The sequence below is a fragment of the Camelus dromedarius genome, chromosome 27, assembly GCF_036321535.1.
Source record: "Camelus dromedarius isolate mCamDro1 chromosome 27, mCamDro1.pat, whole genome shotgun sequence".
In the NCBI taxonomy this organism is placed as follows: Eukaryota; Metazoa; Chordata; class Mammalia; order Artiodactyla; family Camelidae; genus Camelus; species Camelus dromedarius.
The window spans coordinates 20,634,524-20,652,143 of record NC_087462.1 but is presented as its reverse complement, the minus strand read 5'-3'; the positions used below and the strand labels follow the sequence as shown (position 1 = coordinate 20,652,143).

The following is a 17,620-nucleotide window of genomic DNA, read 5'->3' as shown; positions in this document are numbered from 1 at the left end:
CTAGTTTTAAAAGCATTGCCTCATTGGATGGCGACCTTATGAGGCGGGCACCATCCCCATTTATAAAGTGAGTACACTAAGGCACAGAGCGGTTATGTGACTTGTCCCAGGTCCCAGAGCCGGTGAGTGACTGCGCTGGCTTTGAGCCGGAAGTTTGCTCCCCAGCCCTCGCTCTTTCTGCTCAGTCTGCCTCCGCCTTCTCCCATCTGTCAGATGCTGTCAGCACTTGAGGGTCCCAGCGAGATGCCCTCCGAGAAAAAGGACGTCTGCTCCAGCTACACCGGAGCATCAGCGCAGGTGGATCAGAGAAGGGGGACCCCAAGTCCCCCGAGAGAGAGTAGCTCCCAGCCCGGCAGACTCAGAGGCCTCTCTTTCAGACTGAGTAGGTGATGTGATCAAGAGGCCAGATTCTGGAGCCGGAGGAGAAGCTGGTTCTAAGACCCACTCAGCCACTTTATAGCTCCAGGACCACCTCTCAGCACCTCAGTGGCCAAATCTGTACAATGGGGACAATAACAGTCCCAATGTCAGAGCTGTCATGATGACTGAAAAAGATGTTGGAGGCAGAGCGCGTAGCACAATGTCCAGCTTGCGGAAAGCACCCCATAAATGGTAACTGTTACTCTTACTGTGATTATTATTAGAGCCAAACAATATATCACTTATAAGGGGTTTGCACAGTCTTGGAACAGAAGAGAAAGGAGACTCCTGATAGGAAGGGGGTCTATCTGGCGGGGGAGGGGGGGCTCAACCAACCGGTTTCAAGCATTCATGTCCCATGGGCAGGGTCATCTCGTGGAAGCTGAGGCTATTTCGGTTTGAAACTGTCTGTCACCCTGTTCTGCTGGTTCTGACTGTGCTCTGCTTTCCACCAAGACCTGCCTGCTTCTCCGTGACTCTGAGTGTTGGGGTCCTGGGACATACCTGCTAACCAATGGCCATCTGGTGTGATTCAAGGGCGTCATGATTTTGGATAAAGCTTGTGCCCTAAGAGCCAGAGCATCTGTTCTGTGCTAACCAATCAGGGTCCTGTATCTTAAGGACTGGGGCCAGATGCAGGGCTGTGGGGATGGACCTTTGGGGCAGGCCACCCGCCTGCTCTTTCTCAAACAGACCACACACTATCTCCTGGTGAGATTTCTTCCCCTTGACTCTGAGGCTGGCCTCCCATCTTTACCCAGGGACAGAGCCAGGCCAGAGCACCCTACCCCAGGAAAAGCCCGGTGAAGGAAAACAGAGGAAAGCATGCCCAGACACGTGTCACCTCCGCTCTCAGCCAGCAGAGGGCGCAATTGCACGCAGCTGGGCGCAGCTGCCGCTGGGGTACCTTGTTGGCCACCGTGTACTGGTAGGAGTACCGCTGCTTGCCACTCTTGTCCTCGTAAACCGTGGGCACGATCTTCAAGATGTAGTCGTGGGAGGCGAGGGCTGCGGGAAGGACAGAGCGGCATGAAGCAGGGGGATGGGCACTGCCCAGCAGGCAGCTCTTTCTAGGTCATTCCAACCCTAAGCCTGCTTGGCATCGAGGGGATTCAGCCTCCACAGTTTCACCACCAAACGACACTTCCTCATTTTCTCCCTCTGGACACCAGGAATTGATGGACACCTCCACCCATCAGGGTCTTTACTCCTGCACTGCATACAATAATAAATTCTAGAAACAACCCAAAGTTCCCTCAATAGGGCTGTTAGGGGGAGGGAGGGTTTGGCTCAGTGGTAGAGCACATGCTGAGCATGCATGAGGCCCCAGGTTCAATCTCCAGTACCTCCATTAAAAATAAAGAACAGGGAAACTGTTGAAGAGAGGGTGCTGGGAGAGGCCACTCTCCAAGAGGTATTTTGAAGTGTAAAGAACTAAGTCACAGACAAGGGGAAATCACGTGTTTCCGTGTACTGGGGGCAGGGAAGACCCACTCTTCTCTCTATAGGCATGAATACACAGAAGAATTTTCTGGAAAGATGCCCAAGAAACAATTAGCAATTGTAGTCTCTGGGGAGGAAGGCAGGATTTGAAAAAGATCACATGTCACTGTGCACCCTCTGATCCTGTTTGAATATTGCTACTTTTGAAACAAACTGGGTTTATGTTTTTAAAAAGAGCCCACCGACCAGAAAAACTGCATCTATAAAGAACTGATTAATTTTTTCCCCCCATTTTCAATTAATGGGAGATCAGTTCTCGCTCTACTCAGTCCTGTCATCTTCCACTGAAACTCTTACCCCCTCCTCGCTGGATGGAGGAGGCTGCGGTGGTCAGGGACCGAGCCTTACTCATCTCCGTGTCCCCAGAACCCTGTGCAGAGCTTGGTACAGAGTGGACAGTGACAAATGCTTATTGAATGAACGAACGGATGGAGGGATGACTGGTCAGAGGCATGAATGGAAGAACAGATGACTCAGCTTCTGATAAGCATGAGGTAACCGGAATCAAACGCTCAGCTGATAGATCGCTGGCCCAGAGCTGCTGATACCACCCGGGAAAGGTGTATTCCCTCGGGCCTTCTGGGATGCTAGGGAGAGCTCAAGGGCCCCTCTGTTCCTGCCTTCTAGAATCTGGGGTCAGGGGCCATGCAGCTAAAACACAGAAATTTAGGCTTATGGGCTCTACTCCTGGTCTTCTGGCTGAGTCACTCCTGTTTCCTAGAACTCATCTTCTGTAAGAGGGCAGGGGACGCAGACGGCGTCCCCTGCCTCTTCCTGCCAGTACCACATCTTAGTAAGGAAAGGACAGTGTTTTCTGAACTGCCTTGAGATCCGACTCCTCTAAAAACTTCTGAAAAGTCCTGCAGCGTCAGGGCTAAGCCCATGAGGACCCCAACCTCCCTCTGCTCAACACCGCCAACGCTCAGCTATCAGGAGCACTGAGGCCACCAGGATTTAAAAGGTAGACACCTGGGCCTCACCACTGAAGATTCTGCTCACTGGGTCTGGCGTGGGGGTCAGAATCTGCCTTTTTTTAATTAAAAAATCTTTTTTAGACTTTTTTTTTTCTTGAAGGGGGAGGTAATTAGGTTTATCTAATGGAGGTACTGGGGATTGAACCCAGGACCTCGTGCATGCTTAGCACGTGCTCTACCACTGAGCTACACCCTCCCCCCACAAGAATCTGCATTTTAAACCAGAAGCCCAAATGCCCATCGCCCCTCATTAAAAACTTGGAGGAACAAGAGAGTGATGCCTTATGAACATCACACCTATAATGGTTCTGTTACAACTTGCGCGATACACAGGTGATCGTAAAGAAAAAAACATCACCCACAAATCCACTCTTCACAGAAAACTGTAGGTTCACATCCTCATGTATAAACTACCAGATTTCTATTTATATGTATATTTATGTTTCCCTAAAACTGGATCATACTGAACCTTCTTCTGAGCACTGAACACCCTAGGCAGTGTTTCAGGTCTGAGACACAGTGCAAGCTCTACCTCACTGGTTTTATCCACCATCGTATCCCCTCCCACAGTGCCAGGCACACAGTAGGTGCTCAGTAACTGTTTGCTGCCTGAACACCAGCGAGGTTCTGACACAGGACCGTCCGCAGCCGCACGTGCCCCACAGTGCGGCCACGTACAATGTGCATAACCAGGCTCCGGGGCTAGACACTGATGCTGTGGCTCATTTTCACTCCTATAAACAATGACCTAATGACCATTATCTCCCTAAATCCATGCACATTCTCTTAATCGTTCCCTGAGCTCACTCTCCTATGAGTAGAATTGATGACTCAAAGGCAGTGACCATTTTTAAGGCCTTTGGTACAATTTGCCAAACGCCACTGGAAACACAGCACCTAATGACACCCACGTGGGTTCCTGGGCAGAGGACCCTTCCTTGGGGCTGCTGGCTCCAACCTGATCCAGGCGGGCCCACATGCCCCTCCCGCTCCCTCCCTCCCTCCAAACATCTTACTATGGAAAAATTCAAACATATACGGGGAACTGTACGAGGAACATGCAGGTACCCATTCTCCAGCCTCAGCAATCAACAACACATGTCCAATTTTGCTTCCTCTCTGCCCTACTGCTCCTCCTCCTTCATTTTATTTTGAAGCAAATCCCAGACATCACATCAATTCATCCACAGATATTTTCATTATATCTCAAGAAAAGACTCTTAAAAAAAATCACCACCACCACCTTAATGCCATCATCACAGCTAAAACATCAACAGTCACAGTATCTTCAGATTGGTCTGCACAAAGAAGAAAAACAGGTCTGTTGCTGGGCGTGGGGGTGACTGTAGATAAGGTGGTCAGGAAGGGCCTCTCTGAGGTGGTGGCATTTGAGCTGAGACCTGAATGACAAGAAGCAGCCCCTGTGGGAGACCTGGGAGCAGAGGGACCCGCAGAGGCGAAGCGCCCAGTGTGGGCGACCGGGCTGCAGGGCTGAGGAGATGAGAGGCCGCCCTACCCTGGCGGTCTGCTGCCTGATCTAACGCAGCTCTCTCTCCACGGATGCGGCCTGAGATGGCTTTGTTCGGGAGCCCAGGAGCAGGCAAGGCTTTCTGCCCACGTCCTCCATCGGCTTGCACACTCTGAGGTCTTCCAAGCTTGAGCCTCTTCCAACAGCAGGCAGCCAGGGGCCAGTGCGAGCTGCAAGCAGGTGGGCGGCCCCCCTTGGGACCACACGCTGCCCTCACACAACCACGATGACTACCCCCCCATACGAAGAATCGACGCCTTCCCTTAGCATCGGACACCTGCGTGAAAGCCAGGAGCGACTGTCACACACTCAGGCGCCGCTGGAGGCAGCGTGAAAGGGCACGGACCCAGTGGGAAGCAACGCGGTAACGTTGCTTACTGGTAAAGCAAATTCCATCAGTCTCGGGGGCATCACTGCACTGCTGAAAACCAGGAACAGACACTTTCCATGAAAAGACAGAGTGCCTTAATAAAGCACCGCAGAGCTGCTAGGTGGGCAACCGTGGCTCTGTCACCAGAGGAAAAACTGTACCCGAACTGTGGTTTTGTAGTAACACCATGTACCAAAGCCAGAAGGTCGGCTGCTATCTGTGTTCGGAAAAACCAACTTCCGCTCACGGACAAGGATCCCCAGCGACACGGGGAAATGAAAAGCTTGAGTGGTTGGGGCGGGGACAGGTCATGGAGGTTCGGCTCCTTTTATTGTTTTGCTTTATTGCTCTTTGCAGATACTGATTTTTTTTTTTTTTTTTTTAGCAAATTGAAGTTTGTGGCAACTTGTCAGATGATGGTTAGCATTTTTTTTTAAGCGATAAAGGATTTTTAACATTAAGGTATTTCCACTGTTTTAAAAGATATAATGCTACTGCACACTTAACAGACTGCAGCATAGTGTAAACATAACTTTTCCAAGCACTCGGAAATCAAAAAATTTGTGTAACTCGCTTTAACTGTGATATTTGCTTCACTGAGGTGGTCCAGAAACAGATCTGCAATATCTCTAAGGTCTGCTTAGAAATATATTTTAAGAAGTGATTAAAGACATCTGGGGGCAAGGTGAGCTCTGGTGAGAAAAGAAGAAAAGTCTTGGTAACCGTCCTGCAGGATCCAGAGGGCGGATCCACTTGAGCGGACAGACCTCCCAGACCCGTTCCGTTCAGGCCTCACGCGTGTGTGTGTGTGTGTGTGTGTGTGTGTGTCTAGGTATGCACGCTTTTCTGCTGGTGTGTAAAGACGTGGCACTCTCTTTAATCTGGGCTGAGGTGCCAGGGAGCCCAGGAAAGAGACGGTTCAGGGAGGGGCCATTTGTGGGTGGGAGGGGCCCACGCAGGAGGGGGGCGGGGTGGGGGCCGCCCAGGTGGCCTGACCTGACTGAGCCACCCACAGCCCTGTTCTCCTGGGTGCCACCTGGAGCCAGGATGAATTCTGGCTGTGTCATCACTCCCTGTGGGATCTAGGGTGATTATCTCAACCAAGAACCACTATGTGGCAGTGATGATAATAATAATACTGTAACAGCCGGTATTCATGGGGCGCGCCACAACTCCCTGGCTCCAGGTCATTTTCCTTCCCTTCTCTGTAAGATACGGATCTTTCCACTGCCTCTCAGGCCAGCAGCGGGAAGGAAGCGTGAACAGCTTGGCTCACAGCGAGGCTGCCTCCGTTCTCCCGCACTCCCTCTCTGCGGCCCTGGGAACCCCGGGCCAGAAAGCTGTTCCCAGTGCAGGCATGAGATACATACGGTTGGAGGTGAGTCTGTCTGCTCCCCCGAGCGCGTTGAAGGCTCCGTGGACGTTCTGGACCTGTGGAGAAGCACAGAGAGGGACTGACCCCAGGATGCTGCCACCTCTAGGCCTGGCCTTGGCTGTAGGGGAATGAGCAGGTGCCACCTGGTCCCGGGACCCTGTCCATGTGTAAAACGGAGATCCAGTGTGGTCTGTCTCTAGAGAAGTTGTGGGGAGCAAGACACAGACACAGCAGAGGCCTGGAACCCAGGAGGCACTAGCTTGCTTACCATCTTGAGCACTTACAACTATGAGGCATTCGGGCCTGTGTACCTAGTGTCATCTCATTGAATGCCCCTAATGAGGTACCACGGGCCCATTTTACAGAAGAGCAAGTCAAGGTTTGGAGAAGCACCAAACCACTGATAAGTGGCTGAACTGAACTCTGAACTCAGGTCTATCTGACCTCAAGCCTGGGCTCTTTCCATCAGACCACGCAGAAAACTCAAGTAAAGCTGCGCTGGGTCCCAGAATGCTCCTCCTGAGACCACACAGCCCTCTGAAAGAGGACCCGGGCTGCTGGCCTCCCACCTCGTCTGCTGTGGGGAATGTATAGCAGCTGGGAAGAGATTTCTCCTCTAGGCAGCCGGCCCCGTGGTGTTGCCCTGGCAGTGGCTGCTGTAAAGTGGGGCTGAAGGGCACATCCCACCTCTCCTCCGAGGACAGTGGGACACCAGGTCAGCCTCAAGGAGAATCTAAGGCAGGACAAAGCATGCCCAGTACACAGGGCATGTCACCATGGATTTGATTAATGGGGGCTGCCGAGCTGGATATCCTGGAGGGCTTCCTGGAGGAAGTGACACGGACACCACGATCTGTAGGAAAGTGGAAAGTTAATCAGACAAGCAGCACATGCAAACGTGAGTCTGGAGACTGAGAAACAGACAGAGCCCATGTGGCCCTAGAGAGGAAGAGGGTAAGGAGTGGAAGGAAAGAGGTCAGAGAGGTAGAGGGGACAGGCTCCTACAGGGAGGGCCACTCCAGGAACAGTGGGGAACCTGACACCTGATTCTGGTTTCAGACGGCTGATGTTCACTGAGCACTTAACAGAACTGTGCACTCAACAAGCCCAAAGGGAAGTTTGTTCATTGCAGCCTAGGGATCGACCATCTAAAGACTTTGTTTCTCACCCAAGAGGATGGTGCTTGTGGAGACAAGAGTGCTGGAATGTTCCCTCACATCATCACGCATCAGCGTTTTATCTCACATTATTTGATTACTTTCTGTCTGCTCCTCTGGACTATATACTCCATGTGGGCAGGGACCACACTCGTCCTCACCGATGTGTGCAAGAACTGGCATATAGCAGATACTCAGTAAATATTTGCTGAATGGATGGATGGGTTACCGATGGGTAGTTGGACCCTCAGCTAAGTGTGCTACATTTTTGAAAAATCCTATTTCCACCATGAGGACTGAGCAGAAGGCTGTTACTGTCCTCCTGTTCTGCAGTGGCCGACAGCAGTGCAAGACTGCCCCCCTTCTCCTCTCCTCCCCCTGCCCTGCCTCAGTTGGGTCCCATCCCCTGGCCTTGGTTACAGCCCTTCCCTCACCTCCCTACCTGCAGCCTTGCCTCATGGCCCATCTTCCCCACGGCAGGTGGGTGCTCTTTCTATGGGCTTCAGCCCTGCCTGGGATGTGTCAGCTCCTGCCTCAGTGGGCTGGGGACCACCCCACGTCTGTCTCCCCATGGCTGTATGAGCCCCTGTGGGCCAGCAACATCTTATCCTGCAGGGCCTGGTGCAGAGTGAGGGCGCGGGTGACAATGCTCATAGGTCATTTCACTGACCGCTGACTCTGTGCCAGGCAATTCTAAGAGCTTCACGTGCCATTAGCTCATTTTATCTTCACTACAGTCCTATGAGGCAGGTACAATCATTGTCCCCATTTTACAGATGAGATAACTGAGGCTTAGTAAGAATAATTTGTCCAAGGTCACACAACTGGTAAGTGGTTGAGCCAGTATGTGAACCCAGAAAAGCAAGTGGGGAACTGGCACACAGTAGTCCTCTGGATGGAGCGGTGGTGTGAATCCTGCGTGAATCCGCCTGCAGGGAGTTAGCCCATGGTCCCAGGGTAGGACGTGCTTCACGGAGTGTGTGGACAGCAAGTCCGGCCCAGGGAGCCCAGGCCTTCTCTGTTTCTATGCCCTGTCCCCAAGAGGAAAACCTCTGGGGCCTCCAAAGGGACTGGGAAGGCAATGACAGGGCCACTCCTGCTGGGCACAAGATGCCCCGGGAAAGCGACGGGAGAAACGTGGAGGGACGGAAGCGTGAGAGCGCACATGTGCTTGAGGGACAGCTCACTGGAGGCGGGACCCGCCGTGCAGTCCGCAGCCAGACTCTGGATTCAGACCCAGGCTCTGTAACAGGCTGCACCCTCCCTGTGCCTCAGTTTCCTCATTTGAAAAATGGGGACAATATAGTATCTACCTCTGGGGCTGCTGACAGAGTGAAAGAGGATCGTGCTTGTGAAGTAAGCTGCTCGGCGCACACAAAGCATTCAGCCGGCATCAGGCATTCTTGCGGCAGGTGGATGCACGCGGCAGGTTCACGTAAGAGGGGCAGTGCGAGCAGAAGTGAGTGCGTGTGGGTCTGTGTGTGAGATGTTCCCGCCCGGGTGAGTCTGTGCGTATCTCTGGGTGAGGTGTGTGTGCAGGGATGACTGTGCTGGGCAAGGGGCAGGGGATGCTTACGAGAAAGCTGTACACCTGGGTGTGTGCGCTGTGTTTGTGTGAGGTCTGAGTGGGTGTGAGTGTGTGCACATGTGGTGTGTGTGCTCAGAGTGTGGTCTCAGTATATGTACAAGCACGCATATGCCAGGGTACACCTTTCAGTGCGTGTCTGATGAGTGTGTGCGTGAGTCTGAGCAGACGTGTGCACACGGGTGTTAGAACAGTGTGTGTGCGTGTGCTCATGGGCCTGTGTGTGCCCCATGTTCACATCACCGTGCCTGGAGGGCACCCACCTAGCAACCTCAACCAGGAAGCAGGGTTCTCATCAAGCAAGGCTTGGGGTCAGGAGCTGGGGTTGCAAAGCCAGCGCTGTGGCTGGAGCAGTTTCTTCTGCTTCTGAGCCTTGAGTCCCTCTTTGTCACACAGGGTGCAACAATTCTCCTGCGGCCCTGCGGTGCTGGGGGTAGAGACAGGGAGAGTCACAGCTCCCCTGCCTGCAGCCGGCAGAGATCAGGGCTCAGTATCTGCATGAGGAGGAGACTGCGGGCGGGGCCTGCTGGAGGTGGCTTCTCCATCAAAATCGCAAGGACTCTCATAATACTTCATTCATGCCTATGTGATGGACGTGGGCACTGACAGTGCGGTGGCCAGTGTGCTGGACTCTGGGGTCAGACACACCTGCTGGGGGACCCTGGACAAATGGCTTCTCTGGACCCAGCTCCAGGTCTGTAAAATGTGGTGTCCCCTCCTGCCTCATCAGGCTGCCCTGGCAGACAGAAAGCACTAACACTGAGTACTTGCTCATGAAGGTGAGTCCTTTCCCCCAGGCCCTGGTCTCAAGCTGAGGTTCTGCGTTCAGTGCAGCATTGACAACACGGCAGCCGTATGCTCAGAAGTAATACAAGGGGCTGTTTGACGGAGCAGAGGCTCAAAGAGGGGGGACCCCCTTGGAGGGCATCTCTCTGCGCCCAGGGAGGGCAGAAGCCTCTGGTGATGCGGCCCCTGGATGCCCACCCCCAGCTGCGCCGCCTTGAGTGTGCCCCGCTCACCTGTAGCGTGTCCCCAAAGGAGAGTTTATGGATGATGTGGGTCATGTCCGGGTTCTGTGGCTGTGCTGTGGCACTGTGTGTGGACACGTGGAAGTTGCCCGGGACCTGGGGGAGAGATGCAAGTTTCAGGAGTTGAGTTGGCTGCCCCAGAGGGTGGGCTGCAGGGCATCACCCTGGGCTCAGACAGATCTGGGTTTGGATCCCAGCTGGGCCATGGGACTTTGTAGGAGCCATGCCCTCTCTGAGCCTCAGCCCTCTCATCTGTAGAAAGGGGGTCACAACCATGGCTGCCCTAGGGGGATGCAGGGCTCTAGGGTGGGAGGATGTGCGTGAAGTGCCCAGCTGGGCACCTGGCACAAGACTAGGGCTTGAAAAGGCAGCTGCCCACATCAACTCCCTAGCTGTTCACCCCCCAGAGGGGTCAGGGAACGACCTCTAGGCCTGCAGACTAACAGAGCTTTCTTGAACTCCAGATCAACATCATCAGCCACCCAAACCTGCCCCGTCACCCTAGACTGGGGGATCCTCAAAGGCGAGACTGCAGTGGCCTCCTTTGCTCCCTGGGTCTCGAGGCCTCACAGAGCGCCGCCAGTGAGAGGGCCTGAATGAGAGCTGACTGTGGGTTCTCCTGGGGCCTCCCCTTTCACCAAAAGGCCTCTCCTCCCAGCTGCGCTGGCCCTGTCCTTCTCGCACACTGACATCCCACCCATCAGGGGATGCTGTCAGCTCCACCTTCAAGATGCCCAGTGTCTGACGCCTCCCGCCTCCACTGCCCCCCTGGACTGGACGCGGAGGCAGCCTTCCTCCTGGGCTTCCAGCTTCCATCCCTGGTGCCCCCAGGCCTTTACCCAATAGTTGCCAGAGGGGGCCTTTTGAACCTGCATTTGATCCTGTCACTCCTCTGCTCAGGACCCTTCAAGGCCTCTGGTGTCTTGAGTTGAAGCCACGTCCCCAGTCCTCCTCCGCTTTCTCCCTCTGGCCACGCTGGCCTCCCTGCTGCACCGGGAACAAGGTCCCACCTCGGGCCTTTGTGCCCGCGTCCCCTTCCTAGAACCCTCTTCCACAAGGCTCTCCCTCTGGCCTCGGCTCTGGGGCCCCCGACCCCCATCCCCCAAGCCCCTAACCCTGCTAAAGCACTCACATCACCTGCCACCCGGCCTCATCTCGTCTTCACCTGTCTCCTCCCATAAGAATAATGTACACGCCACACTGGTGGGGATTTTTGTCTGATTTGATACTGTATTCACCTGGCACGGAACAGGCGCTCAGTAAATACGTACTGGATGAATGGAAGAACGAGTAAATGACCTTACTCCCTAAAACATCACTTTTGGCTTTGGTGCCTGATAATTCCAATTTTATAGAAAAGGAAACTGAGGCTCAGAGCAGTGAAGAAAACTGCTCACATCACACATTAAAACTGAGGCCATTAACTTCAGCGGCCCTGGGCTGATGGCCACGTGGAGCCAGGCCTTCAGGAGGCGCCGGGCTTGGGGAGATGACTCAGACGAGAGCCTGGCCCTGGAAGAGCCCCTGCTGGGCTTGCTGTGACACAGCTTGGAACAGAAGATGAGACTGCGTGACCCACACTGGACCAGAGGGATGCAAAGACCGTGGGACCGCGGGGGAGTGGGCCCTCAGTTCTGCTGGGGATGTTCAGGGACAGCTTCTCAGGGGAAAGAACACCCTATGCTAAGGCTCTAAAGACGAGTACACATTTCTCAGGAATAGAAGGAACAGCATCTGGGCAGAAGGAACAGCATGAAGTGCGGAGGTCAGAAATTGCACAGTGGTGGGCATGTGTAAGGAACTAGAAGAATTTGGTATTAGTGAACCCCGAATAAAAGAAAGGATTGGGGGAGTGACCGCAGCAGGAAACAAAGACGCATAAGAGGGAGCTGGGGCTGTTTAGCAAAGACCCCAACATCACAATGAAAAGCTCAGGGTTTATTTCGTTCCAGCTCAACAAAGGTTTAGCAAGCTGCACTGGGGGAAGGAATAGGGCTTATGGCTTAGCACAGAGCAGCCCATCAAAGTCTGCTTACTCTGTAAGCATGCCTGTCTCAAACACAAAGTTGTGGGCTTCCTCCTGGAATAGTCTTGTCTTCATGAGGGCCGGAGCTCTGGACTGACATGGGAGGTCCCAGGCTCACAGGGCATGGCCCTGCCTCAGTGAGCTCACCGTGCAGTGTGCCACGGGCTGAATGGTGCCCAGGGGGCTCGGAGGAGGATGCAACCCGCTGGGTCTGGCGTGAACAGGAGCAACAGCTCAGCAGGATCTCCCTGGAGGGAGAGCATCGCCCACTTCAGGGGCCCAATTACCCGTGGCAGAGTAGCCGCTGGGTGCCACGTACAGGCTCCGGTCCGGCTCCGCTTCCCAGCTGGGGGGCCTTGGGCAAAGTCAGCAACCAGTCTGGGCCTCAGTTTCCCCATCAGCAAAATGGGGATAATTAACCACAAAGGGTGAGGATTAAATGAGGTGATGAATACAAAGTCAATGGCAGGTGCTACTGGGTTGGGTTCAGAGAATGAATGCGTTTGAGCCAAGAGAGAAGGACCCTCCCGGAAGAGGGAACAAGGATGTATACGGTCAGGGTGTGGGAAAAGACACACTGTATTTTAAAAATATTTTTAACTTCATTTTTAGTTACATAAATAACACCTGGATATATTTTCACTGCAAAAATTTCACATGGCAAAGTCAGAACTCAAGTCCCCGTTGCCCACCGCCCCCGGAAGTAAGACAGCAACAATGCCCCGCGTGTGTCCTTCAGAGCTTTTCTGTGCAGTGACACGGGGCCTCCCGGGGACAAGGCTGTGGGCAGAGTTCAGAATCGGGTTTGGGGCCTGGGCCTCACGCTCCCAGAGTTAGGTGAGTCAAGAAGGCTGGCTCCCGCACGCCTGCCCCCCGCTGCTGCCCCGCAAGGCTGACTCAGTGACCCACTCCCCCTCGGCCCGGAATCCATCACAGGTGGCTGACTCATGCCAGCACACGCTGGGCTGAAGAAAGAAAAGACGACGCTTTTAGCGCTGTGACTTAGGAACCTACGTCATTGTCTCTGATGGGTTTTAAAAACATATAGAAGGAGCCAGGCCCCAAGCCGCAGGCCGTCCTGTCCTCCTGGGGTTGCTGTGTGATTAAGCGAGGAGCAGGGCTGCTGGGCTGCTGGGGCGGCTTGAAACATGTGAACTCTGACATCTGATTTCCTGATGGATGGATAAGGGGGCCATGGGGCAAGTGTGAGTCTGATGCTGGGAGATATAAGGGTGGGGGCCAGCTGCAGACCTCGCTCGTCAACACGGCTGCCTTTCTTATCTGAGCACCCCTTGACTGAGAATTCCAGGAAGGCAAGAACCCTGAGCCTCCAAGGGTGGGGCGCAGAGGCTGGCCTGACCCGTGGCCTGGAGTGAATGGACACATGTCACCGAGATGCTGGCCCTTGAACAGTTCACTTAATCCCCTGTGCCTGTTTCCTCAGGATTGTTGCAAGGACTAAATGAATTACTGCTGGTAAAGGGTTGGGTGAGAACCCAAGAGGTGGTAGCCAAAAGGGGGGGGCTGGCGTGACTCTTTGCTAGAATCCCAGCCCTCCCCTGACCAGAGAAGACCCGCTTTGTGGTTGTCATCCACGCACAGTCTCTTTTTGGGGCGGTAGGGGTGGAGATAATTAGATTTATTTACTGATTTATTTATTTTTTAATGGAGGCACTGGCGATTGAACCCAGGACCTGTGCACACCACGCATGCACTCTACCACTGAGCTATACCCTGCCCTCCTCATCCATGCACGTTCTACAAGCACACCTGTACCCGGGTGATGGTGGATGCCAGCTGATGCGATCATAGACATTCCCACTGACCGGAGACGAGCACCCAGGGCAGGGCACTGAGGCTTGATTTGTCCCAACTGGGACACATGCTTTACGGATTTTCATTTGTTCACATCTCACAATCTGTGAGGGCAGTAAAATCATTCCCATTTTACAGATGAGAAAACCGAGGCTCAGAGAGGCTAAACTGCCCAGTCATTCAACCGGGATTCTCTGGCATGGGTCTGTCTGGCCCCAGAGAGCAAGTTCCAGTTCAGCCAGAGCCACTGGGGCCCCAACACTGCCTGTCTGAGCTGACTGCAGCCTTGGGCATATTTGCCAAGGTGGGGAGAGTGTGGTGCTGGGCCGTCTCCTAGGTGGTCATACTGTCTTTCCTGTGCCCACCCTCTCTGGGGTGCTGAGGAAACGTGATTGCTCCTTTTCACCATCTGGGGCATTGGTATCTGTTTAACCCAGGTGATCATACCCGCCAAGGGAGGCCCCTACAGTTGGGAGGTGTGCATGTCTGTCTGTTCATCTTCAACCATCTTTCAACCCCGCAGGTATCCCTTCCCTGATGACCTCCTGTCTGTATTCCCCACCATAACAACCCCATTCTCTTCCTGGCTGCTTCATCAAATTCCACATTTGCTTGCTTGTTGACCTGCCATCTCGTAATAGATCGTTAAGTGCCACCAAGGGCAGGGACCATGGCTGTTTCCCTCCTCACCACATCCCAGTGCCAAGCGTCGAGCCAGGCACACAGTCAACACTCAAGAGTGTGACATAAGTGAATGAACCGGGCGGGGCGGGGGCGGGGCTGGGGAGGCAATGGTCAGAAGAAGTCAGGGAGTAAAACGGACAAGAGCGTTCGGATAAGGCTCGTGATGGGTGTGTGGTCAGGGGAAGGGGAGGGAGGGCTTCCCCTGAAGGACCCAAGTCAACGGGACCCGTGGGTGAGCAGCAGCTCCCCAGACGCATAGATGGGGGCAGAGTGAGGGCATGGGAGGCAGAGCAGGAGGCTGGATCCATCACCAATTCACCCACCTCCCTGCACTGTGCCCACACAGGCCTTCCCTCGTCTCCGGGGCTGGCCCTCCTCTGCAGCCTGCATCCTCAGGACATGGCTGTGCAGCTGCCCGTTCTCCCCAACACGGCAGGCTGTCCTGGCTGTACACGGTCAGTGGTGCACCCTGTCCTCGCAGCACCAGACCTCCTCTTTGATATGTGTTCTCTTCCAGATACTTGGGGGGCCCTCCCCGCCCTGACTTCCTCCTATCTGGCTGCTCTTTCTTCCTTCCCTCCCCACTGCTAAACACTGGTGTGCACCAGGAAGCAGTCCTCAAACCGCATCCTTATTTTTGGTGCCATGGACCCTTTGCCAGGCTGGTGACACCTATGTTTTATTTTTTTTTTTATCCTGTAATAACCTTTAATGAAAAAGAATATGAAAAAATATATATTTATACATGCATAACTGAATATATATACATATCACTGAATCACCCTGCTGCACACCAGAAACTAACACAATGTTTTAAATCAACTATATTTCAATGAAAATTAAAAATAAAAGGGATCTATACATCTTCTATATTATTAATCTATAGATTACGTAATCTTTATGTATTTATTGAGAAGTCCAGCTATCCCAAAACACTACAAATAAGCAAGGGACAGTGACATCAGTGATGTCATTCTTATGTTTTAGATGCTTAAAATGCTTTGACTGCATAAAATACATAGGATCACAGGGAAGGAAATGATATTTTAAAACAGTAATTAAAAGAAATCAAAGCATTTGCATATGCTTTGTTATTATTGCAGTAAATGACCTGGTTGCGGGTCAACTAATTACTGTCATTTCAAAACAGTGATGAGTGTAAATAGCATCTTGAAATGATCTGTGACCATTTTAATGTGATATGAACATCGGCAGTTTCTCTTGGTGACAAGGTCACGGGTGCTGCTAATGCCACTGTGGTTCATTGCCTACATTCATCACAGAAGAAAATGCTAAATCTAAGTTACAGCTTCATAAAAATAAACATGCCATTTTTCTCTCCATCTAAGTTCACAGACCCCTTGAATTTGAGCCGCACTCCCTGGGTGTCCGTGGACCCCAGGTTTAGAACCAACGTTCTACCCCTCTGTCCAGGTAATCGAGCTCAGATCAGTGATCCGCAAACAGGAGCGGTGTCAGGGTGCCCTGTAGGGCTTGTTATAGCACAGATTCAGTAGGTCGGTGGTGGAGCCTGAGAATCTGCATATTCACCAGGTTCTAGGGGATGCTGATGCTGGTGGTCTGGGGGCCCCCCTCTGAGTAGCACTGACGGGGACCTATGGCTGCCAACACCATCTGTTTACTGATGACTCCACATTTATATCTCCATCCCGGAATTCTCTCCCAAACTCCAGAAGCACACCCTCAACGTCCAGTTTAACGTCTCTAACAGGAACCCCAAATGAAACATGTCCAGAATGAATGACTGAGTCCCAGCCCCACTTCCCATGGAACCCATGCTTTCCCAAGCTTCCATATCTAGAGAATGGGACCCCCTGGTTGTCAAGACAAAAATCTAAGACGTTTCTTTGATTCCATTCTTGCCCTCACCACCCACACTCCATTGATCAGTAAGTCTTGCTGACCCTAGCTCCCTAATCTGGACCCTTCTCTCCAATGCCACTGCCACAGCATTGCCCCTGACCTCTGCTCTTGGTTCCCTGCAGTCTGCCTCCACACAGATGCCAGAGTGACCTTTCTCTACTTAAATGGAGCTGGTAGCTACCGTCCTGGAAGGTGCAGCTCAAAAGCATAAATGTGACTGGCTCCCGCCCGGGTTCCCTGGTTCTTCCAAATGCACCTCCTGCACACCCTTGACCTAGGATCTGAAGTTCCTGGTTCTAGAGACAAAACAACAGTGATACCTGAATGGTCCTCTGGAGCTGAGCAGGTACTTTCAAACCCACCCACTCCCACTCCTCTCCTGCTTGACTTCTCGTCACAGCACTTACCACCCGCCGAAATGCTTTTTAGTTGCATGCTCTGTCTCCCTCTGCTAGAACAGAAGCCCCACCACTGCAGGAGCACTGCCCATCTAGTCCTTGCATTGCCCAGAGCCGATAACCCACCCTGGAACACAGAAGGTGCTCAAAAAGTTTTTTGAATGAATGAAATGAATGAATGTGCAATAGCTCATTTAATCATCACGTAAACCTCTGTGACGTGCATAGTACCATTATATAATTATTATCATCACGTCCTCAACCTTAAGATGTGAAGGCTGACGTTAAGTGACTTGGCGGATGTTGCTTGGCCCAGACGGGGTAGGGATGAGACGCACACTTGCGCTCAGGGCTGCCAATCCTGCAGTCTTCTCACCGCCCACTCCTTCCGCGCTGGGGAGGAGAGTAGTCCCTTCCTGAACCAGCCAGCAGGGCTCCAAATCTCAGGGCGCTTGAAACCCCCACCCAGATTCTCAGCAGGAACTGCCAGGTGCCTGGACTCTGCCGGGGACGGGGCGAGTGGGCGCACAGCTCCGCCATCCAGTTTCCAGGGAGGAAGGGGACCAAGGGGATATGGGGCAGTGGGCGGGGCCAGGCAGGGTCTCTGTACCTTATTGATGCTGAACTGCCCCTCGAAGCGGCAGCCCACCCCGTTGTTCAGCGGGATCTTCATCGAGTTGTCAATGTGCCCCACTTCATGCCTGCCCATCTCATCCTGGATGTCCAGCCCGACCACTGCAGAAGCCAAGGAGAGAAGAGTCACAAACCCCCAGAGAAACGAGACCAGCTCCCTCCTCCCAGGACCCCCTCTTCATCCACTTCATGGGCAGGCGGGGGCCCCGGTCTTCCAGGAGCTCACAGTCTGGGGCCCAG

General features: G+C 53.2%; 1 protein-coding gene across 4 annotated transcripts in view; it reads right to left on the bottom strand.

Moving 5' to 3' along the window:
* The window catches only part of ERGIC1 (endoplasmic reticulum-golgi intermediate compartment 1), a 99,611-nt gene that overhangs the window by 15,501 nt on the left and 66,490 nt on the right, over positions 1–17,620 (bottom strand). For 3 of the 4 annotated variants that reach the window (XM_031437801.2, XM_064480098.1, XM_064480100.1), the window contains exons 5-8: positions 17,358–17,482; positions 9,932–10,036; positions 6,166–6,226; positions 1,328–1,428 (exon numbers count right to left, since the gene is read on the bottom strand). In XM_031437801.2, coding sequence (XP_031293661.2) covers positions 1,328–1,428; positions 6,166–6,226; positions 9,932–10,036; positions 17,358–17,482 — 392 coding nt within the window. The remainder of the gene's footprint in view (positions 1–1,327; positions 1,429–6,165; positions 6,227–9,931; positions 10,037–17,357; positions 17,483–17,620) is intronic. The other variant, XM_064480099.1, reaches the window with a different exon arrangement.